This window comes from Ranitomeya variabilis, chromosome 5 (assembly GCF_051348905.1).
Source record: "Ranitomeya variabilis isolate aRanVar5 chromosome 5, aRanVar5.hap1, whole genome shotgun sequence".
In the NCBI taxonomy this organism is placed as follows: Eukaryota; Metazoa; Chordata; class Amphibia; order Anura; family Dendrobatidae; genus Ranitomeya; species Ranitomeya variabilis.
In genome coordinates, this window is record NC_135236.1 from 371,265,089 (window position 1) to 371,290,374 (window position 25,286).

General features: G+C 43.0%; 1 protein-coding gene across 2 annotated transcripts in view; it reads left to right on the forward strand.

Annotated features, from left to right (window-relative positions):
- Window positions 1–25,286, forward strand: part of POT1 (protection of telomeres 1) — a 134,152-nt gene that overhangs the window by 37,314 nt on the left and 71,552 nt on the right. For both annotated transcript variants that reach the window (XM_077264928.1, XM_077264929.1), the window contains exon 5: window positions 15,957–16,112. In XM_077264928.1, coding sequence (XP_077121043.1) covers window positions 15,957–16,112 — 156 coding nt within the window. The remainder of the gene's footprint in view (window positions 1–15,956; window positions 16,113–25,286) is intronic.

Below are 25,286 nucleotides of genomic sequence, written 5' to 3' on the forward strand. Positions count from 1 at the left end.
AGTATTTTGTTGTGTTTACAACCTAAAGATTAAAAAATAAACTGTGTCTAAGGGTACTGTCACACTCTGCAACTTTCCAACAATCACGACCAGCGATACGACCTGGGCGTGATCGTTGGAAAGTCGTTGTGTGGTCGCTGGGGAGCTGTCACACAGACCGCTCTCCAGCGACCAACTATGCAGAGGTCCCGGGTAACCAGGGTAAACATCGGGTTACTAAGCGCAGGGCTGCGCTTAGTAACCCGATGTTTACCCTGGTTACCAGCGTAAAAGTAAAAAAAAAAAAACCGTACATACTCACATTCCGGTGTCCTTCAGGTCCCTTGCCGTCTGCTTCCCGCTCTGACTGAGTGCCGCCGTAAAGTGAAAGCAGATCACAGCGGTGACGTCACCGCTGTGCTCTGCTCCGGCCGGCAGTCAGTCAGAGCGGGAAGCAGACGGCAAGGGACCTGAAGGACACCGGAATGTGAGTATGTACGTTTTTTTTTTTTAACTTTTACGCTGGTAACCACGGTAAACATCGGGTTACTAAGCGCGGCCCTGCGCTTAGTAACCTGATGTTTACCCTGGTTACAAGCGAACGCATCGCTGGATCGCTGTCACACACAACGATCCAGCGATGACAGCGGGAGATCCAGCGACGAAATAAAGTTTCAAACGATCTGCTACGACGTACGAGTCTCAGCGGGGTCCATGATCGCAGTAGCGTGTCAGACACAGCGATATCGTATGGATATCGCTGGAACGTCACGGATCGTACCGTCGTAGCGATCAAAGTGCCACTGTGTGACAGTACCCTTAGTCTTCCTGGGGACATAACGTTTGTCTCCTTAACCCCTTCCCCTCAAAGTTTTCACCTTCCTGACCAGACTAAGGGTATGTGTCCACGTTCAGGATTGCATCAGAATTTGGTCAATTTGTAGCCAAAACCAGGAGTGGAACAATTAGAGGAAAAGTATAATAGAAACATATGCTCCGCTTTTGCATTTATCACCCACTCCTGGTTTTGGCTTACAAATACTGATGAAAAATCCTGACCAAATCCTGATGCAATCCTGAACGTGGACCCATACCCTAAATTTTCCAGTTCAGCATCACTTCATGTGGTAATAACTCTGGAACGCTTCAATGTCTCCCAGTGATTCTGAGAATGTTTTCTTGTGACATTGTAGTTTGTGGTAGCGGTAAATTTAGGTCGATTATTTTTGTGTTTTATTTGTGAGGATATCGAAAATTTGGCGAAAATTTAAATAATTTCGCAATTTTCAAACTTCTAACGTTTTTATTCCATGAAACCAGATACCGCATATACTCGAGTATAATCCGACCCGAGTATAAGCCGAGGCACCTAATTTTGCCACGGAAAACTGGGTAAGCTTATTGACTCGAGAAGCTGGGTATGCATTGTCCCCTTAACCCCTTCCTGACATCTGACGTACTATCCCGTCGAGGTGGGGTGGGCCCGTATGAAGTACGTCATACGCGATTGGACGCGCTCACGGGGGGAGCACGGCCGATCGCGGCCGGGTGTCGGCTGCATATCGCAGCTGACATCCGGCACTATGTGCCAGGAGCGGTCACGGACCGCCCCCGGCACATTAACCCCCGGCACACCACGATCAAACATGATCGCAGTGTACCGGCGGTATAGGGAAGCATCGCGCAGGGAGGGGGCTCCCTGCGGGCTTCCCTGAGACCCCCGGAGCAACGCGATGTGATCGCGTTGCTCCGAGGGTCTCCTACCTCCTTCCTCGCTGCAGGTCCCGGATCCAAGATGGCCGCGGCATCCGGGTCCTGCAGGGAGAAAGGTGGCTTACCGAGCGCCTGCTCAGAGCAGACGCTGGTAAGCCTGCACCGATGTAAGTGAGATCGGTGATCTGACAGAGTGCTGTGCACACTATCAGATCATCGATCTGTAATGTCCCCCCCTGGGACAAAGTAAAAAAGTTAAAAAAAAATGTTCCACATGTGTAAAAAAAAAAAAAAAATTCCTAAATAAATAATAATAATTAAAAAAAATATTATTCCCATAAATACATTTCTTTATCTAAATAAAAATAACAAAACAATAAAAGTACACATATTTAGTATCGCCGCGTCCGTAACGACCCAACCTATAAAACTGCCCCACTAGTTAACCCCTTCAGTTAACACCGTAAGAAAAAAAAAAAAAAACGAGGCAAAAAACAACGCTTTATTACCATACCGCCGAACAAAAAGTGGAATAACACGCGATCAAAAAGACGGATATAAATAACCATGGTACCGCTGAAAACGTCATCTTGTCCCGCAAAAAACAAGCCACCATACAGCATCATCAGCAAAAAAATAAAAAAGTTAGTCCTGAGAATAAAGCGATACCAAAATAATTATTTTTTCTATAAAAGTTTTTATCGTATAAAAGCGCCAAAACATAAAAAAATGATATAAATGAGGTATCACTGTAATCGTACTGACCCGAAGAATAAAACTGCTTTATCAATTTTACCAAACGCAGAACGGTATAAACGCCTCTCCCAAAAGAAATTCATGAATAGCTGGTTTTTGGTCATTCTGCCTCACAAAAATCGGAATAAAAAGCGATCAAAAATGGTCACGTGTCCGAAAATGTTACCAATAAAAATGTCAACTCGTCCTGCAAAAAACAAGACCTCACATGACTCTGTGGACCAAAATGTGGAAAAATTATAGGTCTCAAAATGTGGAGACGCAAAAACTTTTTTGCTATAAAAAGCGTCTTTTATTGTGTGACAGCTGCCAATCATAAAAATCCGATATAAAAAACGCTATAAAAGTAAATCAAACCTCCCTTCATCACCCCCTTAGTTAGGGAAAAATAATAAAATTAAAAAAATGTATTTATTTCCATTTTCCCATTAGGGCTAGGGTTAGGGTTTGGACTAAAGTTAGGGTTAGGGCTAGGGTTAGGGTTGGAGGAAAAGTTAGGGTTAGGATTACATTTACGGTTGGGATTAGGGTTGGGATTAGAATTATGGGTGTGTCAGGGTTAGGGGTGTGGTTAGGGTTACCGTTGGGATTAGGGTTAGGGGTGTGTTTGGGTTAGGGTTTCAGGTAGAATTGGGGAGTTTCCACTGTTCAGGCACATCAGGGGCTCTCCAAATGCGACATGGCGTCCAATCTCAATTCCAGCCAATTCTGCGTTGAAAAAGTAAAACAGTGCTCCTTCCCTTCCGAGCTCTCCCGTGCGTCCAAAAAGGGGTTTACCCCAACATATGGGGTATCAGCGTACTCGGGACAAATTGATCAACAACTTCTGGGGTCCAAGTTCTCTTGTTATCCTTGGGAAAATAAAAATTTGGGGGGCTAAAAATCATTTTTGTGGGAAAAAAATATGTTTTATTTTCACGGCTCTGCGTTGTAAACTCTAGTGAAACACTTGGGGGTTCAAAGTTCTCACAACACATCTAGATAAGTTCCTTGGGAGGTCTAGTTTCCAATATGGGGTCACTTGTGTGGGGTTTGTACTGTTTGGGTACATCAGGGGCTCTGCAAATGCAACATGACGCCTGCAGACCAATCCATTTAAGTCTGCATTCCAAATGGCGCTCCTTCCCTTCCGAGCTCTGTCATGCGCCCAAACAGTGGTTCCCCCCCACATAGGGGGTATCAGCGTACTCAGGACAAATTGGACCACAACTTTTGGGGTCTATTTTATCCTGTTACCCTTGTGAAAATACAAAACTGGGGGCTAAAAAATCATTTTTGTGAAAAAAAAAGACTTTTTATTTTCACGGCTCTGCGTTATAATCTGTAGTGAAACACTTGGGGGTTCAAAGCTCTCAAAACACATCTAGATAAGTTCCTTAGGGGGTCTAATTTCCAAAATGGTGTCACTTGTGGGGGGTTTCAATGTTTAGGCACATCAGGGGCTCTCCAAACGCAACATGGCGTCCCATCTCAATTCCAGTCAATTTTGCATTGAAAAGTCAAATGGCGCTCCTTCCCTTCCAAGCTCTGCCATGCGCCCAAACAGTGGTTTACCCCCACATATGGGGTATCAGCGTACTCAGGACAAATTGCACAACATTTTTTGAGGTCCAATTTCTTCTCTTACCCTTGGGAAAATAAAAACTTGGGGGCGAAAAGATCATTTTTGTGAAAAAATATGATTTTTTATTTTTAGGGCTCTGCATTATAAACTTCTGTGAAGCACTTGGTGGGTCAAAGTGCTCACCACACATCTAGATAAGTTCCTTAGGGGGTCTACTTTCCAAAATGGTGTCACTTGTAGGGGGTTTCAATGTTTCGGCACATCAGGGGCTCTCCAAACGCAACATGGCGTCCCATCTCAATTCCAGTCAATTTTGCATTGAAAAGTCAAATGGCGCTCCTTTCCTTCCGAGCTCTGCCATGCGCCCAAACAGTGGTTTACCCCCACATATTGGGTATCAGTGTACTCAGGACAAATTGTACAACAACTTTGGGGGTCCATTTTCTCCTGTTACCCTTGGTAAAATAAAACAAATTGGAGCTGAAATAAATTTTGTGTGAAAAAAAGTAAAATGTTCATTTTTATTTAAACATTCCAAAAATTCCTGTGAAACACCTGAAGGGTTAATAAACTTCTTGAATGTGGTTTTGAGCACCTTGAGGGGTGCAGTTTTTAGAATGGTGTCACACTTGGGTATTTTCTATCATATAAACCCCTCAAAATGACTTCAAATGAGATGTGGTCCCTAAAAAAAAAATGGTGTTGTAAAAATGAGAAATTTCTGGTCAAATTTTAACCCTTGTAACTCTCTAACAAAAAAAAATTTTGGTTCCAAAATTGTGCTGATGTAAAGTAGACATGTGGGAAATGTTACTTATTAAGTATTTTGCATGACATATGTCTGTGATTTAAGGGCATAAAAATTCAAAGTTGAAAAATGGCGAAATTTTCAAAATTTTCGCCAAATTTCCTTTTTTTCCACAAATAAACGCAAGTTATATCGAATAAATTTTACCACTAACATGAAGTACAATATGTCACGAGAAAACAATGTCAGAATCGCCAAGATCCGTTGAACCGTTCCAGAGTTATAACCTCATAAAGGGACAGTGGTCAGAATTGTAAAAATTGGCCCGGTCATTAACGTGCAAACCACCCTTGGGGGTGAAGGGGTTAACTCTGTCCTGCTATGTGTGGCTACCCCTGTCTCCTAGTTGTATGCATGGCTGGGCGTCTTCCCCCTTCTATGTATGGCTCAGCGTCCTCCCCGTCCTCCTCCTATGTATGGCTCAGCGTCCTCCCCGTCCTTCTCCTATGTATGGCTCAGCGTCCTCCCCGTCCTCCTCCTCCTATGCATGGCTCAGCGTCCTTCCTGTCCTCCTCCTATGCATTGCTCAGCGTCCTCACCGTCTTCCTCCTATGCATTGCTCAGCGTCCTCACCATCTTTCCCCTCCAATGCATGGCTCAGCTTCCTCCCCCTCCTCCCCCTTCTATGCATGGCTCAGCGTCCTCCCCCTTCTATGCATGGCTCAGCGTCCTCCTATGCATGGCTCAGCGTCCTCCTCCTATGCATTGCTCAGCGTCCTCCCCATCTTCCCCCTCCAATGCATGGCTCAGCTTCCTCCTCCTCCCCCTTCTATGCATGGCTCAGCGTCCTCCCCCTTCTATGCATGGCTCAGCGTCCTCCCCGTCCTCCCCCTATGCATTGCTCAGCGTCCTCCCCATCTTCCCCCTCCAATGCATGGCTCAGCTTCCTCCCCCTCCTCCCCCTTCTGTGCATGGCTCAGCGTCCTCCCCCTTCTATGCATGGCTCAGCGTCCTCCCCGTCCTCCTCCTATGCATGGCTCAGCGTCCTCCCCCTATGCATTGCTCAGCGTCCTCCCCCTATGCATTGCTCAGCGTCCTCCCCATCTTCCCCCTCCAATGCATGGCTCAGCTTCCTCCCTCTTCTATGCATGACTCAGCATCCTCCCCTTTCTCCCCCGTCCTACTCACCCTCCTCGCGCGGTCTTGCACGTCCCTGCATCTCCGATGTCTGGCGCCAGCAGCTCTCCTTTCCTATGCTCAGCGGTCACGTGGTACTGCTCATTAAGGTAAGGAATATGCACTCCACGCCTATGGAGACACACAGCAAGACTCGGGAAAGAAGGAGTGCTATTTGTCTCTTAGAGCACAGATTTCTAGAATAGTTTGGGCTCCATATACAGAGCCCCTAAGTCCTAGAATAACAGAATCCCCCCTCAAGTGACCCCAGCTCCTCTGGAAATCTATATACAGGTGTAGTGATGATTTTGACTACGAGTGTTTTTCAGAAACAAATAGCGATGGATGTTGCTGAGTGAAAATTGCAAATCTGCCGTGGTACTGCCCAATACAATGTAGTGCCCATACAGTATGCCCAGCTCATGCTTCTGGAGAAGCTAACTCCCTAAAAGTGGTCTCGCATCGCTACAGTACTGACAAACATGGACACTAAATGTGGTTTTAGGCACATTGAGGTTCAGAAAAGCTATCTTACTAATTTTACCACGGGCGGAACAGTATAAAAAGAAACCACAAAAAGCAATTCCTGAATTGCTGTTTTTTGTTCATTTTATCTCCCAAAAATCAGAATAGAAAGCGATCATGTGCCCGAAAATGGTACCAATAAAAATGTCAGCTCGTCCCTCAAAAAACAAGCCCTCACATGACTGTCAAATATAAACATATTATAGCTCTCAAAATATGATGATGCAAAAACTAGTTTTCGCAATAAAAAGCGTCTTTTAGTGCATGACAACAGCCAAACATAAAAACCTGATATAAATCTGGTATCACTGTAATCTCACCGACCCGAAGAATAAAGTCGCCTAATCACTTGTACCGCACGAGGAACTGCATAAAAAATAAAAACCAATTCTTGACATGCTGTTGATTTTTTTTTTTTTTTCATTCTGCCTCCCAAAGCTCGCAGTAAGGCTTGGCACACACATGTATTCTGCGCTGAGTGCTTGCATCGGGGTTTCCGTGTAAATCTCTGAAATACGTGATTCAGACAGAACCCCTGGCGGAAGATTCCCTATAATGAGGCAGATGGAGGCACTGTGGACGCCGTCTGACCTGTGATCCGGCGGTGTCCGTCTGTTTAGGATTGCATGAAAGTGTCGTTGACCACATTTTTGTGCACTTCTGAGAAGGACACCGCGGAACAGAGGCCAGACTGAGTCCAGAGTAACTCTGCTGCCTCATTATAGTGAATGGATCCATCGGAGGTTTCAGCTGAATCGCGTCACTCGCAGATTTAGATGGAAACCACAAAGTAAGTGGTCAACGTAGACAGAGGATAACTGTGATCCCAAATGTTATGTAAAATGTTCCCAATAAAAGCTTCAACTCAATCCACAAAAAAAGCAAGTCCTCACTCAGGTCAGTCATCTGTTAATGGAAATATAGGAGCTTCCACGTTACTGGTAGCACAAAGGCTCTGGAAAAGCGAAATGGCTCCTCAGCTGCCAAAAGAAATTCAGCAAATTCTCCGCTCCCAAATCCAATGCCCCCCCCCCCCCCCCCCCTTCTGAGCCGCAGTGTGTCTAAACCACATTTAGCGCCCATATGTTTGGCATTTCTGTAGTGATTAGAGCCCACCTAATTTACAGGTGCGAGTCTCCAGAAGCAGCGGCTGGGCATAATGTACTGGTCACTACAACGGAAGTTTGCAATTTTCACTCCGAAACATCAACTGCTGCCTGTTTCTGGAAATCAAAATCATCACTACATCTGTAGATAAATTCCCAAAGGGTTATAATTTCCAAAATGGGGTCACTTGAGGAGGGATTCTGCTTTTCTAGCACTTAGTGGCTCTGTATATGGAGTCCACAAACAAGTCTAGGAAAATCTGTGCTCCAGGAGGCAAAAAGTGCTGTATCCCTCCCGAGTCTCTCCATATGGCAAAGTAGTACTGTACATCCACATATGGGGTATTTCTACATTCAGCAGAAATTGTGGGACACATTTTGGTGCCATTTTTACCCATTTCTCAGTGTGAAAATGTAATACTTGGGGCTAACACATCTCACACCCAGGTTTAGATAATGCTGGCAATTGAGGTGTGTAGTAGATCTGCTAACTCAGCTGCTCATAGAGGTAGGCACAGAAACGCTGTCTCGTTAACATTTCCACTGGTTTGCTAAAGTAAAACATAAACACCGCATTTCTGGCCTAACAGGAAAACGGAAACAAATGACAGTCCGTGTTGCTACAGGGATCTGCCTGATCAGGAAGCAAACATTAAAAAAAGGATCAACTTCTTCTCAAACACAGCTCTGGAGCTCCCATCTCCAGTCACACCCAACACGGAATTATCCTCTGGACTCCACCCTGGGACATGTTGGGAACAGCCTCCCACCCACTCTTCAAGCTAAACCTAAAAAAGTAAAACTAAACCTAGCCCTAAACATGGCCAATTAACCCCGTCTAAGCACTTAATGTGCTGGAGCATTTTGCCATGTTCATATCACTGAAGCTAAGTGATACATATCTCCCTTCCAGTACTTTGCCAATGACTTTGTCAGAGTTGTAAAAAAGGTATCTTGCGCTATGAAAACATTCATCAGCACAGGATTGTTATAAGATTAAATGTGAATTTTCACCTTCTAAAGCAAGGCTTTTAAATTAGCCAAAGCATTAATAATAGGAAGAACTACTACCCCAAACCCAAACACGTTATATTGAAACTTTTCTAGTGAAACTATTAATCTACTCAACTCGTTCTGCTCTATAACAGACTGCTATTTGGACCAGATGTCAACCTTGCAGCCTCCCATTAGACTTCTTCTTTGCTTTTGGGAGGACAATCGTAAAATAAATACCAAATATACTCGTGTATAAGCCAAGATTTTCAGCACATTTTTTTGTGCTAAAAGCGACCCCCCTATTCACGAGTCATTGCCAGAAAGCCGGCCGGGGAGGGGGAGCAGCGGCAGGAGTCGGTGACTGTGACATCATACTCGCCCTCCTCACGCGGTCCTGCACCTCCGTTGCGCCGGCAGCTCTCCTCTGCTCAGCGGTCACGTGGTACCGCTCATTAAGGTAATGAATACGTAGGCGTCTCCACTCCCATAGGCGTGGAGCACGTATTCATTGCCTTAATGTGCAGTAATGTGACCGCTGAGCAGAGCTGCCAGGGTAACAGAGATGCAGGACCGCGCGAGGAGGGGGACGGGGGAGGACGCGGAGCCATGCATACACAAGGGGGAGAACACTTAGCCATGCATACAACTAGGAGACCAGGGGAGCCACACATAGCAGGACAGGGATGAGGGGACAATGCATACCCAGCTTATACTCAAGTCAATAAGCTTACCCAGTTTTCCGTGGCAAAAGTAGGTGCCCTCGGCTTATACTCGAGTATATACGGTAAGCACCAATATGCCTAGCATACCCTGACAGGTGACAATGCATTAGCTGTCAGTTTTACACTATAGCCATCACCCTGCTGCATCAGATACAAATGGTGTTTGTACCAATCATGTCGGTTTAACCCTTAGATGCTGCTTTCTATAGCTAGAACAGCATCTAGATGGTTAACAGAGCATGGGGGCTTTTTATCCCCATTGGCACCATGATAGCACAGTTTTGTGGTCCTGGTGGTTGCCAAGGCCAGTTAATGGCCTTGCATACTGCCAGCTATAGTAGCATGTTCAGATGTTAACAACCTTTTTGGTTGTAAAAATATAATTTTTCATTCCTGTGAATTCCACTTTGCATTAACTCCTGAAAAGCAGGGGTTAACTACCTAACATCAGTTTTGAGTAGGATTAGAGGTGCTATTTTTAAAATGATATCGATTTTGGGGTTTTAACAACATATAGGTAATCTAAAGACATTCAAAATACAATAGTAAAAAATTTAAAAAATGAAAAATAGCTGCTAAATGTTACAACCTTTTAACAGCATTAACAAAATAAAGGACATTTGACAAATAGTGATGATGTAATGCAAACATGAGAGAAATGTTATTCAGCTATTTTGTGTGGTATGACTACAGTGGGGCAAAAAAGTATTTAGTCAGTCAGCAATAGTGCAAGTTCCACCACTTAAAAAGATGAGAGGCGTCTGTAATTTACATCATAGGTAGACCTCAACTATGGGAGACAAACTGAGAAAAAAATATCCAGAAAATCACATTGTCTGTTTTTTTTATCATTTTATTTGCATATTATGGTGGAAAACAAGTATTTGGTCAGAAACAAACAATCAAGATTTCTGGCTCTCACAGACCTGTAACTTCTTCTTTAAGAGTCTCCTCTTTCCTCCACTCATTACCTGTAGTAATGGCACCTGTTTAAACTTGTTATCAGTATAAAAAGACACCTGTGCACACCCTCAAACAGTCTGACTCCAAACTCCACTATGGTGAAGACCAAAGAGCTGTCAAAGGACACCAGAAACAAAATTGTAGCCCTGCACCAGGCTGGGAAGACTGAATCTGCAATAGCCAACCAGCTTGGAGTGAAGAAATCAACAGTGGGAGCAATAATTAGAAAATGGAAGACATTCAAGACCACTGATAATCTCCCTCGATCTGGGGCTCCACGCAAAATCCCACCCCGTGGGGTCAGAATGATCACAAGAACGGTGAGCAAAAATCCCAGAACCACGCAGGGGGACCTAGTGAATGAACTGAGAGAAAAAAGAGAAAAGAAAATGAAAAGAGAGCTGGGACCAATGTAACAAGGCCTACCATAAGTAACACACTACGCCACCATGGACTCAGATCCTGCAGTGCCAGACGTGTCCCACTGCTTAAGCCAGTACATGTCCGGGCCTGTCTGAAGTTTGCTAGAGAGCATTTGGATGATCCAGAGGAGTTTTGGGAGAATGTCCTATGGTCTGATGAAACCAAACTGGAACTGTTTGGTAGAAACACAACTTGTCGTGTTTGGAGGAAAAAGAATACTGAGTTGCATCCATCAAACACCATACCTACTGTAAAGCATGGTGGTGGAAACATCATGCTTTGGGGCTGTTTCTCTGCAAAGGGGCCAGGACGACTGATCCGGGTACATGAAAGAATGAATGGGGCCATGTATCGTGAGATTTTGAGTGCAAACCTCCTTCCATCAGCAAGGGCATTGAAGATGAAACGTGGCTGGGTCTTTCAACATGACAATGATCCAAAGCACACCGCCAGGGCAACGAAGGAGTGGCTTCGTAAGAAGCATTTCAAGGTCCTGGAGTGGCCTAGCCAGTCTCCAGATCTCAACCCTATAGAAAACCTTTGGATGGAGTTGAAAGTCCGTGTTGCCAAGCGAAAAGCCAAAAACATCACTGATCTAGAGGAGATCTGCATGGAGGAATGGGCCAACATACCAACAACAGTGTGTGGCAACCTTGTGAAGACTTACAGAAAACGTTTGACCTCTGTCATTGCCAACAAAGGATATATTACAAAGTATTGAGATGAAATTTTGTTTCTGACCAAATACTTATTTTCCACCATAATATGCAAATAAAATGATAAAAAAAACAGACAATGTGATTTTCTGGATTTTTTTTTCTCAGTTTGTCTCCCATAGTTGAGGTCTACCTATAATGTAAATTACAGATGCCTCTCATCTTTTTAAATGGTGGAACTTGCACTATTGCTGACTGACTAAATACTTTTTTGCCCCACTGTATCTGGAGTGAAAGGATAAACATTCCAAGTTTGAAAATTGCTAGTCTATTTAAATTTGTGTCAAACTTCTGATAGTTTCATAAACTAAAACATTATCAGCCTAAATTTACTAATAACATAAAGTATAATATGTCACGTAAAAACAGTCTCAGAATTGCTGATTTATGTCGCTGGTCACTGTAAGGAATTAACATGTTGGTGAGCAGTAAAAATAATCCTGACATTGGTACATTCATAATTTCGTAATGGGCACCGTTCGTGCATGTTACTTTCTCTTATAATATCTACAGTAAATGTATTAAACGAGCATATACAGTAAATTGTCAAAACATGTTTAGCTTTTAGACACGAGCGTGTTCCTTTACCATTCTGTTTTGATGTTCAAGCTGTGTGAGTTGGAAGAGGTGTTTTTTTTTTTTTTTTTTTCTAAAATTGTGTGCTTATAAAGTTGAAAGGTTTTAATACCAACTTTGATTTCCCACTCCTTTCGAGTCTCACACAATTCTGCAGGGCGCACGCTGTTGCACTGTCTTTGGGATTTTCTCCTGTAAGATGTTATCTCAGTGGGTGATCTTTGAAGTCATATGTGCTGCAGTGCTGATGAAAATCATAAAACAAAATGGCCCGCAAGCATGGCTTTTTGCTTTGTTTTATGCTATTATACTTTTTTTTTTTTCTTTTAAGTTACATTCTATACAAATATTTACAAGATAAACTCATTAAGATTAGGTAACCTAAATACAATTTTTTTTAGAAAGTAGTAGGAGACTTGTCACAGGTTCCGTACAATATTTGTCACTCAAGAAAACCAGAAGCATATTACACAAGCATTTTCTCAAGGGATTCATAATGCACACCTAAAAAACGTTGGAGTGGTGCTTTAAAGAAGTGGTTTGGGTCTCTGATATTGGTGACCTACCCATTATGAGATAATTGGGGGTCTGACACTCGGCACCCTGGTTGGTCAGCTGATGCCTCTGGCCTTTGGAAGTTATCTACTGAGGTTTAACACTACAGCTCTTTACTCGGTGTAGTGGCTGTTCTTATGTACTGCAGCTTAGCCCCCATTACTATAAGCTGATCAGTAAGTGCCATGTGACTGGAGTGATACGTATGTGTGCTGACTAGAGATGGGGGAATCCGAACAGTAAAGTTCAGCATCCATAACGATCCCCTACTGTTAGGGCACGGACTTCACCAGGAAGTCCGTACAATGGTATGTTTCCACGGGCAGAAAACGCTTTGGGCGCAGCACATGTCCACTCTGTCCAAAGCGCTGCCAGCTTTTGAACGCAGGTGATTCCGCATGTGTTCATTGAACTGTTCGGAATCACCGTGTCCTATACTTTGGACGGTGATATTTATCTTGCAGAGACGAAGCGTCTCTGCAAGGTAAATTGACATGCTGCGGTCTGGAAAGACACACCCGCATATCTGTTTACTCAGGGTTGCCGGGGCGTTCGTGCATGTATAGTGGAGATGGGATTTCATTAAATCCCCTCCACTATGCTGTAACATCTGTATGCTGCGGGTGTACACAGCGTCCAACCTGCAGCGTTTACTGACCATGAAAACATACCTTTATTGTTCAGGTTCGGCCCCCGAACGCTGGGTGTTTTACATGCTGTCATGTGCATGACAGCGCCAAAAACACTGCTGATCAGCGGTAAAATCAAATGACAGCGTGAGCCCGCAGCTGTGATCAGAGGTATAAGTTCTCAGCCTGGATGGTTGCATCTTGGCACCGTCCAGGTTGAAAACTGTTTATCCCCAGGCATGGATTACAGCGTGGGACAGAGCGACACACAGGTGAGGGATATGATTTTTCTTTTTAATATAGGAGACGATGACTTCAATGGAATGGGTAATGACGTGAGAATGGTTTAATTTAGAATCATTAAAGGAGTCTGTGTCATTCTTTCAATTAACCCCTTAACGTCCAATGAGGGGCCTAGCCCGTCATGGCAGGATGTCTGTTCCTGCACCAGATGTACAAGTAGTACACGGCACTCAAGGATTCTTGGTGGTGCACAAGTAAGGTTTCCAACCCGTCAGTAAATAATAAAGCACTTGGCACTCAGAGATTCATTTGCAGAGTGAAAGTTTTTGTTTATTTGTGCGACCAGTTCAAGAGTGTTTTAAACGTTTTCGGTCACAAGACCTTCATCAGAAACAATTCTCAAGAAACTGCAAGACATGCAAACAATGTCAATATGACTGACCGATCACACCCTGATCACGCAGGAGATGCTGAAATGTCAGCACTTCCTGCCCGTTCAGTGCAGCAGCTCAGCTCTGCCAGTGGCTGAGCTTCTGCACAAACAGCCAGGAGCGCGATCGCGACATTCAGGAGGGAGGCAGAGGAACGGGAGCTCCCTCTGCCTTTAGATCAGCGTACCCGCGATGTCATCATGGGGCCCGATCGTTACCAAGCTACAGAAAGCCTCTGAGACCATGTCACAACATGGTGTCAGAAGCTTTCAGTATAGGTATTATAACTTCAGTCAAGGTGAAAAAAGTGAAAGTCCCATAAAGGGACTAGGTAAAAAAAAAAAAAAAACGTATAAAAAAACAAAAATTGCATTATAATTAAAAAATAAAATCCACTTATAAATACTCATTTATATGTAAAAAACAAACAAACAAAAAAAGTACACGTTTGGTATTGCTGTGTCCGGAACAATCCGATCTATAAAATGGTCATGCTAGTTAACCCCTTCAATGAACGCCGTAAAAAAAAATAAAAATTAGCAAACAATGCTTTATCATACCACTTAGAAAAAGTGGAATTAAGCGCAATCAAAAAGACAAATGTAAACAAAAATATTATCACTGAAAATACCATCTTGTCCCGCAAAAAACAAGCCACCATACATCTCCATTAGCGGAAAAATAAAAAAGTTATAGCTCTCAAAAGCGATCCAAAGATAATTATTCTTTCTATAAAAGTTTTTATTGTGTAAAAGCGCCAAAACACAAAAAAATTATATTAATGTGGCATCGCTGTAATCGTACTGACCCGAAGAATAAAGCTGCCTTATTAATTTTACAACATGCAGAGTGGAGGAGGAAAAAAAAACAATTCCTGAATTGCGATCAAAAATGTAATGTGCCCGAAAATGTTACCAATAAAAACGTCAGCTTGTCCTGCAAAAAACAAGCCCTCACATGTCCCTGTGGGACGAAATATGGAAAAATTATAACTACATAAAGTGACAGTGGTCAGATTTCAAAATTAAGGCCTGGTCATTAACCTACATAGTGGCTTGGTCCTTATGGGGTTAAAGGACTTTATTCTGGCAGTGTGTTTATTTACATTATAGCTATAGGATTAGTAATGGATCGGTGTCTTATTGATGCCTCTCCATTACTAAGCCGTGGGCTTGATGTCATCGGACAATACAAAGGTGACATCAACCCCACAAGTATGAAGCCCACTTGCCACCGCTACAGGGTAAGTTGGAAGATCCGAGTGAAGTGCCAGAATTGGCGCATTTAATAGATGCACCTTTCCTGGGCGGCTATGGGCTGTTGTTTTTAGACTGGGGGGGCAATATCAATGGGCCCGTTACCAGCCTGAAAATACCTGCCCCCAGCTTTCTGCTTTAGCAAGGCTGGTTGTAAAAAATGAAGGGGGGACCCCACATTGTTTGTTTATTATTTATTTAATAAAAAAAAAAATGCTTGTAGGCCACTCTGTTTTTGATAACCATCAATATTCCCATCAGCTGCTCCTGCTCTCGCTGTTCTTAGCGGCAGCAAATGGAGGCTGATAGGAGCAGTAATCTCATCAGCTGACACTAGTGACCGGAGGTAAATTTTATACCTCTGATCACAGTTGAGTGTTCAGGCTGTCATTTGACAGTGTGGGAACCACAGCTGTCTGACCGGCGGGGATGGTTTTACTGTCGATCAGAAGCGGTGTTTGCCGCGTGGTCATGCACATGACTGCGTGGCAAACACTGGATATTTGGGCCATCCATTCAAGTGAATGGGTTCCAGGTACTGTTCTCGTACCCGAACCCAAAATTTTTTTTCAACTGTTCAGCCGGACCCGAACATCCAGGGGTCTGCCCCTCTCTAGTGCTGATTTGTTTTCTCCTTTTGTGACTATTTTAAGTAAATTTTCACTTTGTTACCTAGCTGTTGTAGTCAGTGTTGTGTACTTGGATGCAAATCCAGTTCTGCATCGTCTATTTATTATAGACAGAGTGGCACACAAGCCTTTCATACAACAATCATTCCCCTCTTTAAGCCACTCCGTTTCTAATGAGCAGTTCTCTTTAGTAGATTTTCCTTATATTGGAAATGCGTTTGAAAGTATGGATGGTTTCTTCTCATTTCAGGTTTGGGATGGTACTAAATGTGTTTCCCGATCGTGGAAGGTGCTTGTAGAAGATGGCGCACTTATCGGAGACAGAGATTTTATCAGTCGACTACAAAACATTTCTATAGACATTTTGGTTTATGATAATCATGTGGAACTCGCAAAATCTTTAAAGGTAAACCATTTTGATTTTACACGGTTCATAGTACTGCTCTAAATTACTCTTATTGACTTGGTACACTGTAAAGGATTGTTATGTATGCTAAGGCTTCATACAAGAAATCTCAAATCTAGAACTCCTAGGAAGTCTAAAGTTTAGGATTCATTAAGCCTTTTAGGCTGCACACATTCTTAATTAAAACCTATTACTATTGTATCCTTGGCATGCAAATTTCGGGATGTGTGGCTTACTTTGCAACATAAGTCTCTAAAAAACCCAGATAATTCTACTCCCTGACTCCAAATCTATGTATATAAAAATATGTGTGTGTGTGTCGGCAACCAATCACTAAGGTGGAGGCTGTGTATAAGGCCACATTCACACGTTCAGTATTTGGTCAGTATTTTACGTCAGTATTTATAAGCCAAAACCACGTGTGGGAGTAAAATACAGAAGTGGTGACGTGTTTCTAATATACTTTTCCTCTGATTGTATTACTCCAAGTTTTAGCTTACAAATACTGAGGTAAAAATACTGACCAAATAATCTGAATGAGGTCTAATGCAGGAGGAGATGACACACAGGTATATACTATATACAAGAGGAGATGACATACAGGTATATAGTATATACAGGAGGAGATGACATACAGGTACATACTATATACAGGAGGAGATGACATACAGGTATATACTATATAAATGGAAGATGACAGGTATATACTATATACAGGAGGAGATGACATACAGGTATATACTATATACAGGAGGAGATGACATACAGGTATATACTATATACAGGAGGAGATGACATACAGGTATATACTATATACAGGAGGAGATGACATACAGGTATATACTATATACAGGAGGAGATGACATACAGGTATATACTATATACAGGAGGAGATGACATACAGGTATATACTATATACAGGAGGAGATGACATACAGGTATATACTATATACAAGAGGAGATAACACAGGTATATACTATATACAGGAGAAGATGACATACAGGTATATACTATATAAATGGAAGATGACAGGTATATACTATATACAGGAGGAGATGACATACAGGTATATACTATATACAGGAGGAGATGACATACAGGTATATACTATATACAGGAGGAGATGACATACATGTACATACTATATACAGGAGGAGATGACATACAGGTATATACTATATAAATGGAAGATGACAGGTATATACTATATACAGGAGGAGATGACATACAGGTATATACTATATACAGGAGGAGATGACATACAGGTATATACTATATACAGGAGGAGATGACATACAGGTATATACTATATACAGGAGGAGATGACATACAGGTATATACTATATACAGGAGGAGATGACATACAGGTATATACTATATACAGGAGGAGATGACATACAGGTATATACTATATACAGGAGGAGATGACATACAGGTATATAGTATATACAGGAGGAGATGACATACAGGTATATAGTATATACAGGAGGAGATGACATACAGGTATATAGTATATACAGGAGGAGATGACATACAGGTATATAGTATATACAGGAGGAGATGACATACAGGTATATACAGGAGGAGATGACATACAGGTATATAGTATATACAGGAGGAGATGACATACAGGTACATACTATATACAGAAGGTGATGACATAAAGGTATATAGTATATACAGGAGGAGATGACACACAGGTACATACTATATACAGGGAAGATGACATACAGGTATATACTATATACATGGAAGATGACATACAGGTTTATACTATATACAGGAGGAGATGACATACAGGTATATACTATATACAGGAGGAGATGACATACAGGTATATACAGGAGGCGATGACATACAGTTATATACTGGGGGAAAATGAGAGGAGTGTGGGGGGAAAATGAGAGGAGTGTGGTGGGGAAAATGAGAGGAGTGTGGTGGGGAAAATGAGAGGAGTGTGGTGGGAAAATGAGAGGAGTGTGGTGGGGAAAATGAGAGGAGTGTGGTGGGGAAAATGAGAGGAGTGTGGTGGGAAAAATGAGAGGAGTGTGGTGGGAAAATGAGAGGAGTGTGGTGGGAAAATGAGAGGAGTTTGGTGGGAAAATGAGAGGAGTGTGGTGGGAAAATGAGAGGAGTGAGGTGCTATAACTAATCAGTGTTAGTTACTATGCCCGGGCAACGCCAGGCTCTTCAGCTAGTTATATATAAACTTCCTGGGAATACCCCAGCGTTTAGAAGGTTGCTTCTTCTGGGATCATTTTTTAGTTTTTCTTTTACATGTTACAATTTTGCATATACTGAACGCCTCCTATGAGTTTGGAAAAATCTCTGCTTGCGATGCCACAATATTCTCTAGCAAGAAATAACCTGTTTTTTAACCATATGTTGAACATGCGAAAAGTCGAAACTCAAGGAAGACTTTTTTTTTGGTCACTGCATTCTACACATAACAAATGTAATAAAAGCAAATAAATATCATATGTACGCCATCATAAAGTTGCAAGCTCATAGCACAAAAGACAAGCCTGCTCACACAGCTCATATATATACATACATATATATATATATATATATATATATATATATATATATATATATATATATATATATATATATATATATATATATATAATATTTTTTTTTTCTCTTTATTTTTTTTTTTTACAAAATTCTTAAGTTTCATACTGCCAGGTCATTTTTACCTTCTAACGAATGCTGTAACAACAAAATCCAATAAAGAATGACATAATTGCTGGGAGGGGATCAACATTTTACCACATTTAGAAGTTTTGTACCCACTTTTTTGCACAGTAAAGTATATTGTCTTTCAAAACTACGACTCGTCCCGCAAAAAATAAGCATTCGCGCAGCTATGTTAAAGGGAACCTGTCACCCCGTTTTTTCAAGATGAGATAAAAATAGCGTTAAATAGGGGCAGAGCTGTGCTTTACATTAGTGTATTTTTTGTGCCTTTATTCCCAACCTATGCTGCCGAAATACCTTTGTAAAGTTGCCGTTTTGGGCTGTCACTCACGCTGGTCTGGTCATATGGGCGTGGTGACATCGCTGTTTGTCCCCCAGAACCTGCTCATCTTTCCGTTGGTGGCGTAGTGGTGTGCGCATGCCCAACAGGCGAATCCACTGCGCAGCTGAAGGAAAAGAGCGCGATCTGCGCTATTCCCCTGGTGATCGGTGGGGGCGGCCATCTTCCTGTGGCCGCGCATGCCAGATGGAGCGCTCTGCTGCCCGGGGCTTCAGGAAAATGGCCACGGGATGCCGCGCGTGCGTAGATGGAGATCGCGGCGGCCATTTTCCTGAAGCCGTGTTTGCATCTCGGCTTCAGGAAAATGGCCGCCGCGATCTCCATCTGCGCAAGCGCGGCATCCCGCGGCCATTTTCCTGAAGCCCCGGGCAGCAGAGCGCTCCATCTGCGCACGCGCGGCCACAGGAAGATGGCCGCCCCCACCGATCACCAGGGGAATAGCGCAGATCGTGCTCTTTTTCCTCACCTGTGCAGTGGATTCGGCACTTGGGCATGCGCAAACCACTACGCCACCAACGGAAAAATAAGCAATATCTGGGGGAAGAAACAGCGATGTCACCACGCCCATCCGACCAGACCAGCCTGATTGACAGGCGAAAACGGCGACTTTGGTAACGTATTTCGGCAGCATAGGTGGGGAATCAGGGTCCACAAAATACACTATTGTAATGCACAGCTCAGGCCCTATTTAACAGTATTTTTATCTCATACGGAAAAAACGGGGTGACAGGTGCCCTTTAATCAGACAAATACATAAGTTAAGGACCCAAGGTGAGTTGTTGATGAGTTTTTGCACTGCGTAATAAAGGCAGCATTTTATAGTTCCAGCAAAGTGGAAGGGATTTATAGAAATTTTGCAGCTTCTGTGCTTTTGCAACATGTCAATTTCTCTTGTGAATATACTGAGTTTAAAGGGATTGTCCCATGAACAAAGTACATTTTATTTATTAGATCTTCGCTTAAAAATAAGTTCCACAATTGGATGTGTTAAAAAAGAAGTTCTTGTCCTGAGATAATCTCCCTGTGTAATGGCTGGGTATGACTGTGCAAGAACATGGTCGGATATACCAGCGCTCCTGGCCAGTGGAGGAAGCAAAAAAGAATAGACAGACATTACAGCTACAACTCTACATGGACATTTTTTGCTGTAGCCAGTACCTCTGACAGGTCCCATTGAACACTTTGGTTTTGCCTTTGCTGTGAAAGCCCGGTTGAAATAGCTTAGTCGTGACGCAAAGATACAGGGAGAAAATCAGAGGTAAGGATGTAGTAAGATGGATAGTCAGGCTCAGCTCCAGGAAATCTGAATAATCAGTGACCAAATTGGAATGCCTGAGATCAGGTAAAGGGGTATTCCAAGATCTTATCCCAATGTGTAGTAGGTGTAATAATATTTGCAAATGCTTCCAATTAGAAATGTAGTATAGCTCTGAACAGCCGCGGGTGGATTGCCGAAGCACACATCAAACAGTGGAAGGTGACCTATGACACCTTGTGTAGCACAGGGGATCGGATGATCACAGCTTCTAGTCTCCCATGGAGACTATTAAAGCCAGTAAAAAAAAAAAAAAAAAAAAACTAAATGTAAAAAAAAAATTATAAAAGTTCAAATCGCCCCCCTATTGCCCCATTCAAAATAAAACCATATAAAAAAATACACATATTTTGGTATCGCCGCTTTGAGAATTGCCCGATCTATCAATATATTAAAATAATCCGATCTGTAAACTGAGTAATGAGAAAAATAATCACACCGCCAGAATTACATTTTTTAGTCGCTGTAACATTGCATTAAAATGCAATAACAGGCGATCAAAACAGCATATCTTCCCTAAAAAGGGATCAATAAAAAAGTCAGCTTGGCACGCAAAAAATAACCCCTCACCAGCCCAGACACAAATCATGGAAAATAGAGATTCTACAGGTCTTGGGAAGAAGGGGAGCAAAAAACAAAACTCAGAAACTGAAAAACCCAAGGTGATAAAGGGGTTAAGGTCTACCACCCATAGAAATGTAATCCTCCTTTTTGCCTCTTTTTTAGTTTTTTTTCTCTTTTCTCATTCAGGGTTGTTTAGAGATAGTCTTGAGTTCACTTAAGTGTCAGGTTTTTCCTCTCTGGCCTGTTTTAAAAACCTTTAGCATTCATACTGGACATGTGGTTAATTTTCTGAAGGGTTGTCAATGCAGCTACTCCCTACTAAAAAGCTATGGTTTTCTTGAGCCCTAAACTTGGACTTTAATGCTGTGAAATAATTCCTCTTTTAACCTCACTGCGATTCCCCCTTCACCTTCTTTCCTGTAAGGTTTTTTGTGGGGTATTATCTATTTGAAGAGTGTCCAAACTGACAACTGTATCTTGTCACGCGCCTTTCTAAGAATTCTGTTCTACCCTTTTTCTACCCTCCTTTTCCCATTGTGAAGAACATTCTCCACATCGGCTGAATGTAAAATTCCAAATAACCGCCCCTTCTGTCATTTGTTTTCATCATCCTAAAAAAAGGGGCTTGGGACATCGATGGCTTCCGTACAGTCGTGTAGCTACTGGGGGGGGGGGGGGGGGGAGAGGGCCATCACCTCAGGCCCTGTTACATGAATAGGCCCACCCGGATCCACGGCTGCTTCTGTCATTAGGCAGGAGGACATGGCGGCGCTCTGGTGTGTCAGAGACAGGGTGTGACCCACGATGCATGCTGCACAGCGGCCAATCGCAGAGTCTCCTTAGTGCAGTGTATGGTACGGGCTGGAGCTAACCTGATTATCTTCTTACAGGCTGGCAGCGCCGCAGTTAGCTCCACCCCATGCACTCTCTGATTGGTCCACGCTGGGCCCTGGATCCTAATAACACTCTTATGTTGTGCTAAGACACTGCCTGGCCCAGACAAATCATCCTCACTTCATCTGTAAGGGCTGCTGGATCATATTATATTTATTAAAATAAAATCAGGCATATCCTATAACTGTGGGACTGGGGTAAATATGAGGGGGAATTGGGATAGTGGGGGTGGCGTTGGGGACCTTGTGTTCCTAGGTTATATGCTTTCTCATTCTCATGGCATAGTTGCTCTCTGGGGAGGGTGAAGATAGGAGTATTATTATATTTACACCTTAGGTCTTATAATAAGCCCCAGCATGTTAGTATCACAAGCCCCCATACAGTAAACATGGCATGATCTGCTGAGAATATATCCTGGACTTTGAAAAAGAAAAAATATGTACCGAAGTACTAACAAGCAGATGTTTGCGACCTTCCTGCCTGTTGTGCCAGGACGTACTACGTGGACGGGAGTCAGCACACTCTGCTCTCCTTTCCTACCAACGACGGTAGCAGCAAACCCAGCCCCTCCTGTAATGTATGTGCTCCTAAACCCTTCTTTGTTGTGTGCCCCTAGTCCCTCTTGTAATTCATGTGCCCCCAGCCCCTCCTGTGATGCATGTGCCCCCAGTGTTGTGAATTCTGCTCTTGGGCTCCCTCCGGTGGTTGTTGGTGGTAGTGCAGTTGTCTTGGGGTTGTAATCCGGGCAGGTGTTTCTGCTGATTGCAGCTCTATTAGGTATTCAGGTGTGCAGGCTCCATGAGTCAGTGCCAGTTGTCCATTGTACTTGGAGGGATTGCATCTCTCTCTGGCTCCTCATGCCATGCTGCCAATTCAGATAAGATAAGTGTCTGGTTTTTTGTCTCTGTGCACACATGCAGTGTGCTTTGCAATTCAGTGCAATTTATTGTGTTTTTGTCCAGCTTAGAGTTTGTTTGGATTTTTCAGTCATGCTCGATTCTCAGGAGATGCAGATATACTTTCTATGTCTTTAGTTAGATGTGGAATATTTGTATTATCTGCTGTGGATATTTTTAGGATTTTAATACTGACCGCTTAGAATTCTGTCCTATCCTTTTCTATTTAGCTAGAAGTGCCTCTTTTGCTAAATTCTGTTTTTCTGCCTGCGTGTGTCTTTCCTCTTATACTCACAGTCAATATTTGTGGGGGGCTGTCTATCCTTTGGGGTTCTGCTCTGAGGCAAGATAGAATTCCCATTTCCATCTATAGGGGTATTTAGTTCTCCGGCTGTGTCGAGGTGTCTAGGACGTGTTAGGTACATCCCACGGCTACTTCTAGTTGCGGTGTTAGTTTAGGGTTTGCGGTCAGTACAGGTACCACCTACTCCTGACAAAGTCTCTCATGCGGCTCCACGGTCACCAGATCATAACAGTACAACTGGCCAACAATGAGTTAAATGCATCTCAGAAGAAGGGAAGAAAGAGCCATTTTTTTTCTGTAGTCTGCTTTGGCTTTTCTTCCCTCTTTTCCTCTGGGTGACTGAGGAGTCTTGTGCTAGCATGGATGTTCAGGGATTAGTTTCTCGTGTAGACCAGCTTGCTGCTAGGGTACAGGGTATTTGATTATATTGCTCAGACTCCGCTTTTAGAGCCTAGGATTCCTACTCCTGATTTGTTTTTTGGGGACAGGTCCAAATTTTTGAGTTTTAAAAACAACTGTAAACTGTTTTTTGCTCTGAAGCCTCGTTCCTCTGGTGATCCCATTCAGCAGGTTAAAATTGTCATATCCCTGCTGCGTGGCGACCCTCAGGATTGGGCATTTTCCCTGGAATTTGGGAATCCGGCCTTGTTTAATGTAGATGCCTTTTTCCAGGCTCTAGGATTATTATATGATGAACCAAATTCTGTGGATCAAGCAGAGAAGACCTTGTTGGCCCTGTCTCAGGGTCAAGAAGCGGCAGAATTGTATTGTCAGAAATTTAGAAAATGGTCTGTGCTGACTAAATGGAATGAGGATGCTTTGGCGGCAATTTTCAGAAAGGGTCTTTCTGAATCTGTCAAAGATGTTATGGTGGGGTTTCCCACGCCTGTTGGTCTGAGTAATTCTATGTCTCTGGCCATTCAGATCGATCGGCACTTGCGGGAGCGCAGAACTGTGCGCGCTGTGGCGTTGTCCTCAGAGCAGATGCCTGAGCCTATGCAGTGTGATAGGATTCTGTCTAGAACGGAACAACAAGGATTCAGACGTCAGAATAGGTTGTGTTTTTATTGTGGTGATGCTTCTCATGTCGTTTCGGTCTGCCCAAGGCGTACAAGGAGAATCGCTAGTTCAGTTACCATCGGAACTGTACAACCTAAATTTATGTTATCTGTGACCTTGATCTGCTCATTGTCATCATTTTCTGTCATGGCGTTTGTGGATTCAGGCGCCGCTTTGAACTTAGTGGACTTTGAATTTGCCAGGCGTTGTGGTTTCCCCTTGCAGTCTTTGCAGAACCCTATTCCTTTAAGGGGCATTGATGCTACACCTTTGGCTAAAAATAAACCCCAGTTTTGGACACAGGTGACCATGTGCATGGCGCCAGCCCATCAGGAAGATTGTCGTTTTCTGGTGTTGCATAATTTGCATGATGCTATTGTGCTGGGTTTTCCATGGTTGCAGATACATAATCCTGTGTTGGATTGGAAGTCTATGTCTGTGACTAGTTGTGGTTGTCAGGGGGTTCATAATGACGTTCCTGTGATGTCAATCTCCTCTTCCTCCGCTTCTGAAGTTCCAGAGTTTTTGTCTGATTTTCAGGATGTATTCGATGAGCCCAAGTCCAGTTCCCTTCCACCGCATAGGGACTGTGATTGTGCTATTGACTTGATTCCAGGCTGTAAGTTTCCTAAGGGCCGACTTTTCAACCTGTCTGTGCCGGAACATACCGCCATGCGGAGTTATGTTAAGGAGTCTTTGGAGAAAGAGCATATTCGGCCATCTTCTTCACCGTTGGGAGCGGGATTTTTTTTTTGTTGCTAAGAAGGATGGCTCCTTGAGACCCTGTATTGATTATCGCCTCTTGAATAAGATCACTGTCAAGTTTCAATACCCTTTACCTTTGCTTTCCGATTTGTTTGCCAGGATTAAGGGGGCTAGTTGGTTTACTAAGATTGACCTTCGGGGCATATAATCTTGTTTGTATTAAGCAGGGTGACAAATGGAAAACTGCGTTTAATACGCCCGAAGGCCATTTTGAATATCTTGTGATGCCATTCGGGCTCTCTAATGCTCCATCTGTTTTTCAGTCCTTCATGCATGATATCTTCCGGAATTATCTTGATAAATTCATGATTGTATATTTGGATGACATCTTAA